Source organism: Phragmites australis, chromosome 4 (genome assembly GCF_958298935.1).
Source record: "Phragmites australis chromosome 4, lpPhrAust1.1, whole genome shotgun sequence".
In the NCBI taxonomy this organism is placed as follows: Eukaryota; Viridiplantae; Streptophyta; class Magnoliopsida; order Poales; family Poaceae; genus Phragmites; species Phragmites australis.
In genome coordinates, this window is record NC_084924.1 from 10,165,738 (window position 1) to 10,183,148 (window position 17,411).

At 44.3% G+C, this 17,411-nt stretch overlaps 1 protein-coding gene and 1 pseudogene across 1 annotated transcript; both read right to left on the reverse strand.

The window, feature by feature from the left end:
• Positions 1-2,506: 2,506 nt before the first annotated feature.
• On the reverse strand, positions 2,507-4,240 carry LOC133914174 (small ribosomal subunit protein uS13c-like; annotated as a pseudogene).
• A 728-nt stretch (positions 4,241-4,968) lies between these two features.
• Positions 4,969-9,115, reverse strand: LOC133915636 (uncharacterized membrane protein At4g09580-like). The gene is made up of 4 exons (XM_062358866.1): positions 8,639-9,115; positions 6,619-6,889; positions 6,316-6,486; positions 4,969-5,259 (listed from the first exon to the last, which is right to left on the reverse strand). The coding sequence occupies exons 1-4, from the start codon at positions 8,896-8,898 to the stop codon at positions 5,131-5,133; spliced, it is 831 nt and encodes a 276-aa protein (XP_062214850.1). The 5' UTR covers positions 8,899-9,115; the 3' UTR covers positions 4,969-5,130.
• Between the last annotated feature and the right edge of the window lie 8,296 nt (positions 9,116-17,411).

A 17,411-nucleotide genomic window follows, 5' to 3' on the forward strand; every position in this document is an offset into this window, starting at 1 on the left:
GACGGTGAGCCGTGCCCACCAGAGTGGCCACCTCCTGGAGCCAGCGACCTTCTGGGGTTTCCCCCGCCGCCTGGACTGGCAGGTGCCTGAGGAGAGCTTGCGCCGCAAGCAGCGCACTCCCAGGACTGGCCTCGCCAAAGGCGAGCCTACGCCGCAACGGCGCCCGGCGCTGTCTAGACGTGGATCTAGCGGCAGGAGTTTCTGCCGCCTGCTGAGACTTAGGCGATGTGCTAGCGACGGCGGCGGTGGCGGCCCTGCTGGGCCCAGCGCCATAGTCCCCATGAGAGGGGAGCACCGTGCATGCGGACCGTGGCTGCTGCTGAGGAGCAGCGGCGACTGGGGCCTCCTGCACGAGGGGCTCCATTTCCTCACTGGAGCTGGAGCCGGTGCGTCGAAGACGATGGCCACCTACCATTTTTTCTGCAGGAAAAACAAACAAATTCAGGGATGCAACCCCCTTACCTGGCGCGCCAGCTGTCGGAGGGTGAACTCCTAAAGCAGGTATCCCGAGGGACCCCCTTTGAGATTCGACCTGGGGGATGATTCTGAATCTGTTTGCGGGTGAAGTAAATGGGCGTAAATGCGATGACAGGTGGAATGGAATGATTGAATGCAGAATGCAGTAAATGCACTGGAGGGATTTTTAGACAGGTTCGGGCCGCACTGAGCGTAACACCCTACTCCTGTGTGTATGCTATAAATGCACTGATAATGTTTCTCTGGGATGTTGCTGGTTACAAGAATGTTTGTCTATCCTAGAGCTTCGGGCTCCTTGTTCTTCGGTGGTCTCAGCTTCTGTGCTTGTACTGGGGTGTTCTTCTGTCTTCGGTCTTCGTTCCCGTCCGAGAGAGAGAGAGTCAGAGAGCTGGATCCGGCCTGTGTGTCCCTTCTTGTCCGTGCCCACCGGCTCTCTTAAATACTCACCGGCGGTAGCGTGCCTCGAAAGAGAGGGCACGAGTTCAAAGGCGCCATAAATGGAAAAGTAGTCATCATGGGCTGTTGCGCGAAGTGACAGGGGGGTTGAAAACGTGCCCCCCGCCCGGTCTCGGTCGTCATGATGCGCTCGGCAACGGGCGCCGTGGAGAGGGCCCACTGGGCATCCACAGAGCGGCCCGGCGTGCCCGCCCGGTCTTGTACCCCTGACACAGCAGGGCGGCAGGCGGGGCGCCTTGGGCCTCGCGATGCTATCCTGAGGCACGCCGGATGACATGGGATGGGACCCGTGCATTAAATGTCCCCACGCCCTCTTGCCAAAATGTGGCAGGGACTAACACCGAGCGTGGCTGGAGCAGTTGGAAGTGACAGGCCATGCGCCCTCTTAAATGCGACATCGGGCCTTTCACTGGCTGACACCTCACCGTTGGACCCCTGTGGGGGTCACCGGCGAAGGACTTCTAAGCCCGTCGGGGAACCGAGTACTCGGGGGTCACTGTTCACAGCCCCAAGCACTCTCTCCCGGATATACCTTTTCTTGGTCCTCGGGGAACCGAGTGCTCGGGGGCCACGGCTCGCGACCCCGAGCACTCTCTCCCGGAACTTAGCTTCTTTTGGGTCTTCGGGGTACTCGGGTGCTCGGGGGCTACTGTTCACAGCCCCGAGCACACCCTTCCCGGTACTCAGCTTTTCTGATCATCGGGGGACTTGGATGCTCGGGGGCCACTGTTCATGACCCCGAGCACTCTCTTCCCGGCACTTGGTCTTCGCAGATCGTCGGAGAACTCGGGTACTCGGGGACCACTGTTCATAACCCCGAGCGTCCGCTCCCGGGACTTAGTCTTCTCGCGCTTCGGGGAGATCATCCCCGCGGGAGGTCGCCACGTGGCAACCTGCTGGTCTGGTCTCGGGACTCGGGGACCCCCAGTTCCTGTGTCACCGACAACACCCAGGAGGAATACTCCGGTGTGTACAAAATCCTGAGCACCGAGCCATCTGATAAGGTTATTTTTCCTAGGACTTATCCAATTCAGTTCAAACTTTGTTCTGGTTTCGGTAACATCTTTAGGTATTGTATTCAAAAGATCTACTAACATATAATCTTAACAAATATGTTAGTATCAATGACTATATTATCATTAATCACTAAAATTATAATCATAATTTAATAGGACTATTTTCGCTAATCTTGATAGAACTATTTGTCCAGGTGTGCTCAACCGAACGATCCTATCATCTTCACCAAAAACCAAAGCAATTCAATCATCATTCATCAATGTGCCAGCAGTGATCAGCACAGCATCGCTGAATGCATTGAGCACATGATCATCGATGTGTTAGCACATCGTCGCCTGTCGGTTTCCTCTGAATAACTTTCTATCACACGGTATACAATATACAGAGCAGGGATGAGGGCAGAGATACCATTGGCACTACTCTGCTTAAACTTGTGAAACGCTTGGACACAAATCAGCGGCAGGTGAAAAATTCTCAGAACACTGGTTCTAGTAACTAGTAACTCATTAGGAGCAGGTTGAGCTCCTTGCATGAAGCGCAGATAGGGCATCGGGGAGAGACACCAAACAATGAGTCGTGAATGTGACAAAACACAAATGTAAATTTGATTTAGCATCGATTCATATAAGCTATTTCACAACTATAAATTTTGCAGCAGCAGATCATATCCCCGTGATTCATCTAAGACAGCATCAAAGCTCGAGATGAAATACCAAGCAGTAGTGACGTTACACAAAAACCAAACAGAACTTAAATGCATGGCAATGTGACTTATTCCTCCTGGGAGGCAGACGACTTCTTCTTGGCAACTGAAGACCTCCTTCCCTTGAGTGTCCAGCAGTTGTTCTTTGTCCTCTGGCCACGAACTGGAAGCCCCAGCTTGTGCCGGATGCCCCTGTAGCACCTAATCTCCTTCGTCCTCTCAATTGCCACACGGTTGAAACGTTTCTGTAAAGCATGCCAAAGAACAGAGGTCCAATATTCAGTATTTTCATTCCTTTCGAAGCCAACATCAATATAAAACAAAGTAAAATGTCAGATATGATCGACGGAAGTTAAAAAAAAAGAACTATATATGTCAGCAGAATAAACTTTAAGCCTCCAAACTTTCAAGGAATCATTGATATGCTAATTAGGGTAACCATAGGAATCACGAATCATCATGAACTACCAAATCAAAGAACTGCAGTATTGAATTAGCAAAGGGATCAGGGACATTACAAGGTCTCCTTCAATCATGTACTTGCTGACCTCCTTACGGAGGGTGATGGCCTCCTCCTCAGAGAGCTCCTTTGTGATCTTGTTGTCAAAATTGAGGTCCAAAAGGATCTGTCGGGAGCGTGTCCGCCCAATGCCGTGTATGTACTGCAATGAGTACTCCACCCTCTTGTGGTTTGGAATCTCAACACCACCACACACACACACACACACACACACACACACAAAAAACCAACATGAGGCTAGGTGTGAAGGGTTATCAGAATGAGAATAACAAACAACTCCTATTATCGCATCCACATCAATATTCCAACTAAAAGAACCATCCTTTTCTTTGATACCAGAATCAGACACACATTGCTGTACAATGAATGGCGTTATTCGACAATGTGCTAGGGCAGGGGATTCATATGCATGAATCAATATAAACATCATTTCCTAACATTGCGGCAAGAATTCATCAAGTCACAGAACAGAAGACCATCCTTCCAACATTGACACCACCATACAATTGCACACATAAGCGGCATATACAGACTAGCAGCACACCACAATAGTACTAGCAACTTAGTCCCTTTCGTTCAAACCTCCAAGTACAAGGTCGTAGAAACGCAAGAAACAAGCCGTGTCAATTACCAGCACTCCGGCCGCAGGTGTCAGGATGCAGCGAGCGAACTCATACAAGCACAGGCACGCACAAACCCAAGAATGGTCGCGATGGGGAGAAGAGGAGAAGGATGGCGGGAGAAGTCGTCACTAACCTTGGGAGCCGGAAGGAGAGGGAGGAGCCGCGGCCCCGGGTGGAGAGGGGAAGGGAGGAGGGGGCGATGGGGACGGAGACCATAGAGAGGGTCGCCATTGCTGCTCTCCTGTCGAGCCGCGGAGGGTGAGGGCCGTGCGCTCTGTCCCGGATAGAAAAGAGCCCAAAAGGGGGATGCCGATAAAATTGCTGAAGGCTGCTCCTGACCTGGGCCTGGGCCTCGCCGGAAGGCTTCTTTTGGGCTCTGCACGGTCTAAATGATTAGAGAGTTCGGCCTCGAAAAGCCGTCAAGTCCCCACTAGGACAAGCACAAGTATGCGGACAACGTTCCCTCCAAATATGGCCAAATGGGCCATTCGGGCCGGCCCGGCATGGGCCCGGCTCGGCATGACCCGAACGACCCATCTACTGTAGCAGATCGTGCCGTGTCGGCTCGCGTGCCTCCCCTCGACCCACGACACGGCCTGTCGGTGACCGTGCCGGGCCGGGCCGGCACGGGCACGATTTCGGCCCGACGGGCCGAAATAGATAAAAAAAATATATAGAAAATAAATATATATATATATATAATATAGAAAAAATATATAGAAAATAGATAAAAATATAAAAAATAGATAAAAATAGCTACAAAATTAATATATATATATATAAATAGAAAATAACCGAACATTTACGTGCCGGGCCGTGCCGGCCCGTCGTGCCGCGCGCTCAGCCCAGGCATGGCCCGTGGCCTCGTGCCGTGCCTGGACCGTGCCTACAGTGCCGTACCTCAGACCGGCCCAGTAAGCATGGCCCATTTAAACGTCTTTAGTTCCCTCGAAAAAGAAAAAGCGAATGCTGCCAACGTTCCCTAAAAAAAAGTGAATGCTGAGAGGGTCATATTATTAGCAATACATTTTTCTAGATAATATAATTATCAATACTTTTTTGAGATAATATAATTAGCAACACTGAGAGTGATACAGAACAACTGAGCAACTCTAGGTTTCAGTTGACATAATTAGGTGATACAGGATAGCAGCTAACATCAGACCAGCGGATATTGTGATAACGTCATCTGGTATTAAGGGAAGTATTCAAGTTGTTACATCTCTACAACTAGCATTGGATAGGTATATACAATATCAAGAAAACAAAAGAAAGGGCGAAAATGCTAATACACCGAGCATCTGAATGCAATAGTTGGATGCGCCCAGGCATCATTAGTATGTTCTCTTCCTTTTCAGGATTGTTGGAACGACTACGGCAGATCCAATGAGGAATAGAACAACTAATGTCTTGAAGTCATACAACTCTCTAACTGATTTCAGATCGCCAAGAGCTCTACCAGCCTGCAGGATAATAACAGCAATGATCATTAGCAATTATGAACTCGTTCTTCAGGAGGAAAGAAAAACTAGGGAAGATGCTTCCTAAAGCAAGCAACATGATCGTCAGACACAAACAGATCGACATAAAACGCTAACTTAAAACAAAAGCGGGACTCATTATTTCAGCACGAGATAAAAGTTTGATACGGCCACCGCACACTAGAAATCTTCTTTCTAGCAATAAGAAAATTCTATACAGACCAGTGTTACCTGGACACAGATAAGGGTGTCGGAATCCGACTCGGACTCGGTGTTCGATTCGGCAAAGAAAATTTGGACACGCGAAATACAACTCGGAATCCAACGCGGGTGTCGGAATCCAACTCAGATTCGGAGTGTCCGATTCAGCAAATAATTTTGGACACGAGTGTCCAGGTGACACTTATACAGACTCTCCAATAATGGGACAAAAAATACAAAACGTCCATTGGAAAGAGGAAAACATAATATGGATACCCAGATGGTTGAAGCTCAGGTAGTTTCTGGGTCAAGGAAGTAGCCTTTCAGCACATAACAATTTAACTCTGAACTAATTTAGACTCAAAGAATAATTGCATGCGATGGCCATTCAGGATAGAGTCTAACAAGGGTCCTTCAGATTCCTTGGAATTGAGAACAGATATAGGCTAGCATAGCTGTTTCCTATTCAGAGCCCCAACCACCCCGATGATGATGTTTGCTCATCCAGCATCCACTAAAACCAAGAACCAAGGATTTAATGACACTTATTCTGTTGAAGGCTTGAAGCCATAGCGAAGACATGCTTAGGTGGTTCATGAAACATGATGCCTTTCATCTCCATTTGTACCCAAAATTTCAGCAAAAGTACGACACCATTATATTAAGAACCCAAGATGCTATGGTATTTCGCAGTCTTGATGCTTAAGCACTCAAGTCCATTTTGCAAGTGATTTCTTACCATACAACATGGACTTTGGTTCAGATTATTGATTTGCTCTAATAAAAAAAAAAGTCAAACAATAATATCATTGCATCTGTGGTTAAGAAGATGTTTACCTTTACAGTAATAAAAGATGCTGGGATGAGACCCACTAGTGTTGCAGCAAAGAAAATATGGAAAGGTATGTCAACAATGGGTGACGCCATATTGATGAATGTGTTGGGTAAAGTAGGCGTTATTCTCAGAAAAAGCATATAGTTCAATAGTTTTTCTTTCCTCTTTGCAATCTGCACTAGGAGCAAAAATATTTGTTATACAAAACAAGTTTTTTTTTGTATGAAATGAAGAAACAGCTGAACTCTGCCATTTGTGGAAAGGATCTCAAAAAAGTGCTAACCAACATGCTAGCAGAATACTACCTCTGACTGGAAATATCTCAGTTTTTCAGGCCACAACCAACAAATCAAGGGTCTGCCAATCAACTTGGAGACAAAATAGCAAGATGATGCGCCAGCTGTGGCAGTGAAGACGACCAAAATGCCACCTTTAATCACTCCATAAAGAGCCCCGGCGAGTAAAGACATGAATATTGTTCCGGGGATCATAAATGTCTGCATGAAGATGTATATTGAGCAATACCCCAATATAAAATTTACTTGATGATCTCTTGCATAAACAGCAAGATTGTCTCTGCAAGTTTCAGGGAAACATGTTAGCAACAGATGTCGTATTCCAGAACTATATCCACTCATTTCATTGCTAACATATTCTATAAAGATTGCAGATATGAACAATTACTACATAGTCATCACTATGAATACGAAGATAGCAAGATTTTCTTGTCATCCACTAATAACAGAGTCAAGCAGAAAATCAACCAGAACGAATTGGCTATGCATTTAGTACCATCTGTAATAACAACTAAGATTCAAAATTCTGAGAATACTATGGTTAAACCAGTATATGTAAAATGTTCAAATAGGAAAAGAGCATCAGATGTATTCAGCTGTATTTTTAAACACTGTAAGTATTAAGTAGTAACCAAAATGTAAAGACACCTCAATGTGCTACATTTGGTAAGTGCTAACAATTGGAGATCATGGACACATTCTAGTACATGAAAACAAGTGACACAACAATATTAATGTCTTGATCGTCTATAGAATTGTCAAATTAGCCAAAACTAAAAGGAGTGGTTATGTTGTAACAAGAAACATAAATGTACTACAATTTGGTGAGCGGTTGGCTGGTAGCAACAGATATGCAAGGTTACATCCTAATATATCAGAACAAATGACAAAAGGAGCAAGAGAAACAATCCTATAACATGCAAGTTAGTTGAATGGAGGTCAAATGTTCTGTGAAAGATTGAGTTGGACAAAAGAACAGAACTCCACTGATTATATTTCCAGTCTAAGAAACCCAAATTTCTTGAATAAATGTTCAAATTTACATTTGAAATGGCTAAAGCAGATATATTTATCTACTATCTAGTGTCAACGTTAAATCATGTTTTCTTGATAGAAAACTGCAAAAGGAACTTAGCTCTTGAATCGTTTTAAATCCATGATCTTGTATTCATGTTGCTAGTTTACTAATTGAAATTTTCGTATTGAATGAACAACAAATCAAAAGGAACCTTAACAAACACTATGGGCAAAAATGAAAATATGTAGTTTATCTAACTAAATAAAAAAGGAGATGATAGTCCAAAAAACTACAAATGATTAATTTCGATAGTACAGAAAACAGGCATTGTTCAGTGCTTATATGTATAACTACATACTTCTCTGACATGTAGTACGTAGAGCCAAATATAAATGTGGATAAGATCTTTCGTCTTGCATGGATGACGGTAAAGGGGGCTTTGAAAAATTAACAGATAAGGCCAATATACTTACAAACTTCCCCTTTAATTAGCCAGACCCTAGTGAGAGATAATTTTTTCAGCAAGAAAGTAAGCAAAACGCTGCCCACAACAAAGACCCTAGTGAAAATCGTACAGCAAAAGATCTCCTAACCCTGCCTAATCTCCAACGATGGTTTGACTTGGACCAAGTCCCATTGCTGCAGCCGCTACAAAATCAACCAGGAAAGGGATCCTTCGTGTCCTCTTCCAAGCAATTAGCAACCACCTCGCCGTTTGTTCCTAATTGTCTGATTTGCATCTACCAAAACATAACTTCACCTTGGTTTGATTCTAACGCGTGTACTGACTCGATCTCACCGCGTCACTAATCCCAAGTCTCGATCAAATTCTCGGAATGGTAAAGTATAGCCTAATCGTTAGAAATCGGAAGCCCAAAACTTGCACCAGTAAATCAATAGGCACCTTGCTTGGTACGATTCAAACTACGCTTTCTGAGACACAAACAGCTTCGATCCAAAATACAAGGCCGATCAGAGAGAAAAAAGAGCAAGCGGAAGGGGGATGCTTACTTGAGAAGGCGGACGTCGGCGAGGCTGCGCGGGAGGCGGAGGATCTGCCCGAACTCGCGGCGGGGCGAGGAGAGGAAGACGCAGAAGATCCCGGCGGTGAAGAGCGCGAGCACGGCCGCGAATGCGAACGCCTCGGACCGCGTCAGCGTGGGGCGCACCCCGGCGAGCTCCGGCTTTCCCTTCTTGGCGTCCGGCGAGTCGTCGTGGCCGTGGCCGGCGCCCGCCGCCTCGATGTCGCGGCGCGCGAACGGCATCGCCATGGCGGCGGCGCGGGGGACTCGGATGGCGGGGAGACGCGGAGGAGGAGGCTCCTACCGGGGCTACGGGGCATGTCTCGGAGGCGGACTCATGGGGTGGCGAACGACGAGTCGACGACGACGAGGGGAGGAAAGGAGGCGGCGGTGCGGTGTTGTGTGTTCTGTGCCGCGTCCGCGTTTTTGTTTGGTTTTTGTTTTGTTTTTTTGGGTGTCCTTGTTTGATCCGTTGCGTCGATTTGGGACTTGTCCTTTGACCGAGGAGTTCGAGTCAGAATTGGGCCGGGCTCTCTTGGGCCGCTGCATGCAATAAGCAGTTTAGGAGAAAATAGACTGACAAACGCTATATTTATTTAAAAAAATATTTAGTTTGTGGTATCTGTCTAAAAATACTGAGCTGAGTTTCTGTATGATTTACTGAATTTAAAGATGTATGAGCGGATATAAGAGTTGATATTATGATAGATTACTCGTATAGAGATAATTTTACGATACTGATAAGTGGATCCGTCTGCAAGAGCAGATACATAGTCTATATTTGTTAGACCATTCTGCGGGGTCAGAATGATATCGTATATTCGCATCCACCATAACAAGCTGCAACAACAGATACAAATAATCAAACGAGTTTATTTATTTATTTTACGTATCTATTAAGTCAAGATAAAAAATGCACGAATATATATATATATAGGAAAACTAGTCTGTACTTTCATAGTACATACTATAGTGCTGCCGCTGTCCTCTCTTCCGAGCGATTGTCTCCTCCACGTCTTCCTCCGTCCGAACCTCGTCACCATCTTCACCTGAAGAGACATGTCGACCGAGGATATATCCTTTGTGGAGCTCCAACGTGAAATAGAGATGACATTCATGTCATCGATACCATGAGATAAAAATTCCTTGTGTTGAGTTTGTCTCTCTACCTTATTTACGTTTTCGTATTTACATACTTGCAATTTATCTTGCTAGAGTATGTTGCAATCCTCTTAAGCGGTAGAGTAGACACATTAGATAAATCTAGAGTACATTGAGATAGAAATTAAGATAGGTTTATCTTGTGAAGTTTTTGGAACTGAATAGTTTCTAAGTGTCCTAATTCACCCCCCTCTTAGGATGTCACCGTTCCTCACAACCGTTCCTCATAATAAGTCAGTGCACGCCAGACCATCCGACGTTCAAAAAAAATGGGGTAGTTGGGCAACGGCTAGATTTGGACCTCTAGCCTATAAATACATCCTCACTCGGTTTCATTCATCTCTCTCATGGCCCAGAGGAGTTCATACATTATGTGTGTCATCAAGAAGCAAGAGAGAGCACCTGAGTTGATTTCCAAGTCCCTAATGAACATTAAAGATTTCAAGAGTAGAAATTGTGCATCTAGCTGTAGTTTAGGCATGATGTTGATTAAGTGAAGCTATTGGCTTATTACTTTTGGTGGTTGGCAACACCTAACCAGTCTTTGGTGATTGGAGGTGTCTTGGTGAGCTCTTGAAGTTCTTGTGGGAGCCCCGGGAAGAGCGATTTTGCTTGGTTTGATGCCCGTTAATCCGGAGATAGAGAAGTAGCAATCAAGAGGGAGCACTTGAGTCTTGGTGACTCAAGGGGGAGCTATATCCTTGGTGGATACTCCAACGAGGACTAGGGAGAGTGTCAACTTCTCGATACATCGGGAAAAGATTCGGTATTCTTTTGTCCATGTATTTCCTTTCCTGTATTTACTTTGAGCATTTATCTTCTTGCAAGTTTTAAATTTCACAATTTGATTAGTGTCTTTGCTTGCTTGTACAGTTGCCTTGCTCTAGCTTGTTAGCGTAGTTGTTTTACATTTCTTCTAAGATAAGGTTGCTACCTTTTCTAGTACTCGGTTGAAGTATTTTTAATTAGTGCCCAATTCACCCCCATCTCTTGGGTCACTCGATCCTTTCACCTGTATCTGTATCCAAACAGATTGGATCAGAAACTATCGGTTCCGCTTTCATCCCTAGCGTTCGGTTGCCCAAATGTGCAACGTACCATGGTTATCGAACAAAATTTTCAACTATGTACACCCATCATTAAAGTTTTAGACCAACCACTGTTGTCGAGCCGAGCCCGAGCCCCAAGTCCTTCCAGGTGCTTGTCGTGGGTATCATCCACGATGGTATACTGGCCCTCCAAAACTACGGCTCCAAGAGTGACGTCTGGGGCTCAATATTTCATCCCAACACCGGTGAACTCCTGATGCCCTACCATGACTTCTACGCTGCACCCAGTAGTGTGACAGGGTGCCATTCACTGACTCTAAAGCAATGTGATTGATTACTCATCGAGCAAACAATTCTACTTTGAGGAAATCACACATACTGCCACAATGGACATACACTACTACATAAAGGTACTTCAATGCCAACTCTAAAGGGCCATTTAGAGTGGATTTTGCATCTGGTAGTGATTGGTCGGCACTGAAAGTCATGCCCCAATCACTACTGGTTGTACAACCGACACTAAAAGTGGTACCTTAGAGCAAAAAAGTAAACAAGCTGGCTCATTTGTTGCCACTGTCACGCCCTCTCACCCCTCTGCTCAGCTCGCCGGAGCAACCTTGCTCTATCCTGCATAAGAAAACACGAGGGCACTAAGGCCGCCACTATAGGATATGCTGAAGACACCGACCGTGCACTCCTCGCCGACCACCCTTGCCATGTGCTCCTCGACGACAAAGGAGCAACATCAGTCGCTATGGCCGGATTTGGCCACGACCACAAGCCAACCTCCCCGCCAACCCCCACAATGACCACGGCACGAGGCGGATCTGGCACAGTCGTGACAGCAGCGAGGAAGGGCGGGAAGGCCTCGTGTAGCTCAACGGTGAAGAGGAGGGGCTCACACAACGGTGAAGGTGCCCGATGCTAACACGTTTCCACTCACCGCTATAGCTAGAGAGATCCAGCCTTGGATCTTTCATCCTAGCAAGATCCATGGTCGGATCCGCCGAATCCCACCGTGGATCTCGTAAGGGGCGGAGTTGCTGGTGGGTGAGGATGGAGGAGGAGGCCGGTGAGAGAGAGAGAGAGAGGGAGAGAGAGAGAGAGAGAGAGGCCAGTGAGGGAGGCTGGGACTTAGATAATCGGATGGAGTGTGGGCGTTCGGCCAACCTGAAGAGATAAAAGAGAGAAAGAGAGAGAAAGAGAGATCGAGCTGAGCCTGAGGGCATGAGCCAAAATCAGAGCGCATCAAAATTCCGTGTCCACTCCAAGATTCACTACAGGCTCGAATTATAAACCGACAGTGATAGTATCAGTCCCGATTTGTGTCAAGAGTCGGCACTGGTATTGAGTATCAGTGTCGAAAACCTGGCTCAATCAATGATTGATCGTGGGATGTTACGAACTGGTATTGATACTTCATTAGTGTCGATTCTGGCCTAGACGACGCGGATGACCTATTCTGTTGTAGTGATAAGCATTGTCAAGTAAAGATGACGAGGCTATCGAAGCAGTGCTGGATGCGTAACCATGACATATCGATGAACGAAATGCTAATGATGTGTCATCGTCCGTTCGACGATGATGAGTCCTTGCTTGTCAGAGAAGAAGAAGGTTCGAGAAATATAGGTAGGAGGAAGGAACACGATGATGTCGTGAGTTATCCTTTTAATCTCCAGCTCAATCGTGCTAATTACAGAGAGGTTCCAGTCCTATTAACCCCTAACCGAGCCAACCCACCCACATGCCAGTGTGGCTTACGTCATGCCAACGCCCTAGCTTAACGCCATGCCCGCACAACTCTAACCATCTTACTTGCCTTCTAAACTTGCCTATCGCTACTTGCCTGGCGACTTATAGCTCGTGCCGGACGAAGAGCAAACAAAAGTGCGGACTATAACTGAAGGTTTATCTAGCCCCTAAATATGGTTTTGATAATTAATAATAATTTCTATGGATTAACAATTATGTTGAGAATTATTTGTAGTACGTTCCATATATGATGCATGATTGATAGAGAATAGATTCATTGAGGAATACCAAGAAGATCAAGAGAGATGCATCGAGATCAATGAGTTCTAAGTGATGCTCATGTGATTAAGGAGAAGCTAGACTGGAAGAGATTTGAGAGGTTGAGGATGATCTTAATAAGATTGATAATAAGCATGAAGACCAAGTTACTTATGTAGATCAAGTAACTAAATGTATGAAATTATCAATTAAGTTTTATGAATTAACTCATGTGTTTTGTGCTTGAGAGTGAGTTGGGGTTAGGTTCCATAAGAAGGCATGAGTTGAAGTGAGATATTCAATATGTCAAGTTGGATGAGCAAGATCAAGACAAGCTTAGTGGACAATTTATATGTTTGATGCTTGCGGTTCATGCAATAGTGGTGAACCAGATGAAGATAATGAAAAGAGAGAAGTCTTTCATGCTTGGTGCATAGGAAGCAATCAAGTAAACTTCATCAAGCTTTCGAAAGATCAAGTGAAGATAAAATTAGAAGCTAGGATGATCATCGTCATCAAGAGAAGAGGAGTTGATGACGAGTCTTGAAGAACTATAAGAAGCGTCAGGGCTTAGACGATGTGTTCGTCAAGTCTGATGGGATAGCTCAAGTTAAAGGTATAACTAGAATTTGGTTTCTTGTTTTGTCGATCTAAAGATGCTTGGTCGGAGACCGAATTATAGGATCGATAGTCATACTATCAAGAGAGGCCGTCGAAAGCGTTGCTCGATTATTGTGCTGAATGCTCAAATCATGTATTTAGTGCGGGATGGATTTGTGTTGAGAGTTCGTTTTATGAGTCCGAGGTATCTAAATAGTATTTTGGATTTAACCCTTTGTTGTTGCCAGCCTTAGTGGCGAAAAATGGTTGTGGCCAAGCCTTGGGGGATTAAGTTTTGTACAATAGGTAGAAGCATCTGAATCAGCTTTCGCGGTGTTTCTAGTTTTGATCTAATGTTGTTGAGATCATGAATTCAGTAGGTATGTGTAGCCCTCTGAATAAACTTTCTATAGAATCTAAAATCACCGAAATCGGATATCGGGATCAAAAGTTATCGCCGTTATTTTAGTGTTAGTTGTGCTGCTCGGATGTTCCGATGAACAGTTTTGGATGTTCCAATGAACAGTAATTTCAAACCATCCAATTTTAAGAAACTCGGTATTCTCAGGTTGGAGTTAATTTTTGGATCAGATGTTTCGATGAACAGTAATTTTGAAACTTAGGTTGGAGTTAATTTTTGGAGCTTGGGTTGCTCGCACATGTCGCATTAGTTGCATGTATTTGAGCACTTGGTGTTGATTGTGCGCAAGTTCGGGAATTTATTACTCTTACAGACCATCATCTCCTAGACGGCTCGGTGGTGAATTATCGGCGATCCCCTCAAGTGAAGATTGTGAGGAGGCCTAGAAGTAGTTGCAGAGTAGGGGAATAGTTGGCCATAGTAGAGATGAGGAGTGCATTGTACAACCTCATGAGGAAAAGAGTTGAAAGAGATCAGGTTCAGTGTGACCGAGCTTCCTCAACAGAGATATAGGATATCGGTGGATATCCAAACTTCGATAATATATCATTTGTCTCTGTGTTTCCTTACTCTTGTGTATTACATTAATATTCATGCTTCTATGCTTATTTGTATGTGTATTAAGTTAATTTTATGATATTCAAATATATCATTTTGCACTGATTGGATGCTCCCGATGAACAATATTGGAACATCGGATGAAAAGTAATTTCAGAATATCCGATTAGAGTTTTCTGCATATCTTGCTAGAATTGAATAATATTTATCACCCTAGGATTGTAACACTCATATTTGTTTAGGGTGATTATGCACTAGTTGAGCCTAGCATATTTAGGTTTTTTACTTGTGAAAATTTTGTTAGTTTATTTTCGTTGACCAATTATCAAAAGGGGACGGAGTTTTGCAAAAATATATATTCACCACCCTCTACGCGACATCATTGTCCTTTCAATAACATTCCTCTCCCCTTAAGCAATGGCTTGCCCCCAAGCCGGTGAATCGGGAAATCGATGCTGCAAGTCTTCAATATCTTCATAAGTTGCCATGTTTGTATCCAGACCTTGCCATTTGATCAGACACCAAGTGATTGTGGAGCGTCCTCGTTTGATCAACTTCTGCTCTAGAATACTCTCGGGCGCCTGCATAAGCTGCAAAACAGAAGAGGAGGCAAGAAGTTGCTTACTGACAATAGTACTTGGAGTAATAGCTTGCTTCAGCTGGGATACATGGACCACAAGATGAATTTGACTAGATAATGGAAGATCCATTTGTCTGCCACAACGTCGTCTTTCGATAGAATGGCAAATGGGACATCTATCTGAATGCAAGTTTCTGGTTAGGTTAACGTGCCACCGAGGACTGAATATAAGGTTGCAATTTCAGATAAACCTTATCTCCGACTTGAAATTCATGTGCAGTACGATGCTTGTCAGTTTGTTGTTTCATGCGGTTCTGAGAATGATTGAGATGGTGATGAAGCAAGTCACGCATGACCTCACGTTCTTTCAACCATGAAGCCAAGTCAGGAACAGTGTAGTCAGCTATTGCCGGAACTCCAAAATCGTGTGGTTGGTACCCAAACAATGCTTTAAAAGGTGTAATGCCTAGAGATGTATGGTAAGATGTATTATACCAATACTCCACAAGAGAAATCTAATGTAACCAATTCTTAGGACAAGCATGTACGGCATAGCAAAGATAGGTCTCAAGACACTAATTCACTTGCTCGGTTTGATCATCCGATTGTGGGTGATAAGAGGAATTCATTTGCAATTCAATTTGAGATAACCTGAAAAGCTCTTGCCACAATGTGCTTGTAAAGATCCTATCACGATAAAAAAACAAGAGCTTGCGGAAGACCATGGAGTTCGAACACTCGACTCATACATACTTTAATCACCTGAAGTGCTCTGAAGGGGTGTTTCAAATGGATAAAATGTGCATACTTACTGAATTTGTGCACCACCACCAAGATAGTGTCATACTGAGCTGATTGGGGAAGTCCCTCGATGAAATCCAAGGTCACCACATGCCAAGCTTGGTCTAGAATGTTGAGAGGTTGAAGCAATCTAGGAGGTGCAATTCATTTAGTCTTTGCCTACTAACACACTGCACATTCTTGCACATAATTCTTGATTACCTGTTTCATGTTAGTCCACCCAAATAAGCGTTTGATACAATGATATGTTGCTAAGAAACTGGAATATCCCCCCAAGGCACTATCATGGAGAGCTGAGATAATGTGACGATGAATGGTACTGTCAACCCCAATCCAAATACGACCTCTAAACATGATAGCTCCATCTTTGAGAGAGTAGTCTAAACGAGTGTTACCTGGTAAGGACAGTTTCACCAACAGTTGTTTAGTGAATGGGTACTGGGTGTAACTGTGAACAATAGTATCCAGCCAAGTAGGATGGCATACTGTGATTGTTAATGCTTCATTCGATAACAAATGAGGTCGACGAGAGAGAGAGAGAGAGAGAGAGAGAGAGAGAGAGAGAGAGAGAGAGAGAGAGAGAGAGAGAGAGAGAGCATTCTCCACCTTGTTAATTGACCCTGTTTATACTATATTTGATAAGACAAGCCCATGAGTTTAGTAAGGGCTCTTTGTTGAATCGATGTGCGAATATGTTGCTCTGTCAGATTGATCAAACTTTGGTGATCAGTGCAGATGATAAATTCTGAATGCTGTAAATAAGCATGTCAATGGTCCACTGCCAAGATCATTGCAAGACACTCCTTCTCATAAGTTGCCAATCCTTTGTTCTTGGGGCCTAAAGATTTACATAGATAAGCGATAGGATGGCCACATTACATTAGAATGACGCTGATTCCACAATCACTGACATCGACCTCCACTACAAACTGTTTACTGAAATTCGGCAATAGAAGCATTGGTGCCTGATCAGTCTATCTTTGAGCTCCTAAAATGCTTGTTATGTTGTGGGTGTCCAGTTGAAGATGGCCCCTTTCTTGAGCATATATGTCATTGCTTTGCATATAAGACCAAAATCATTCACAAACTTTCGATAATAATTGGCAAATCATAGAAAACTCTAGAGCTCTTTAGCATCAGTAGGTAATGGCCAGTTTTGAATGTTTATGATCTTATCCCCGGGAGAAACTCCATCTTTTGAAATAGTGTGACCTAGATAACTAATGGTTTGCTAAGCAAAAGCACATTTGGAAAGCTTCACCTTTAATCCTTGCTCACGCGATATATTGAACACTTGTCAGAGATGGACACAAAGCTCTTCCAAAGAACGAATATACACCAATATATCATCGATGAAAACTAGTACACTCTTCCTTTGTAATGGAGCTAGAATCTCGTTCATTGCATTTTAGAAAGTAGCCAGCGCATTACACAACCCATAAGGCATCACACGAAATGACCATAGTGGGTTTGAAATGTGGTTTTATGTTCATCCTCTTCATGTAACCAAAATTGATGATAACCCGCTCTCAAATCCAATTTGGAAAACCATGAAGCTCCTGATAATTCATCCAATAGTTCA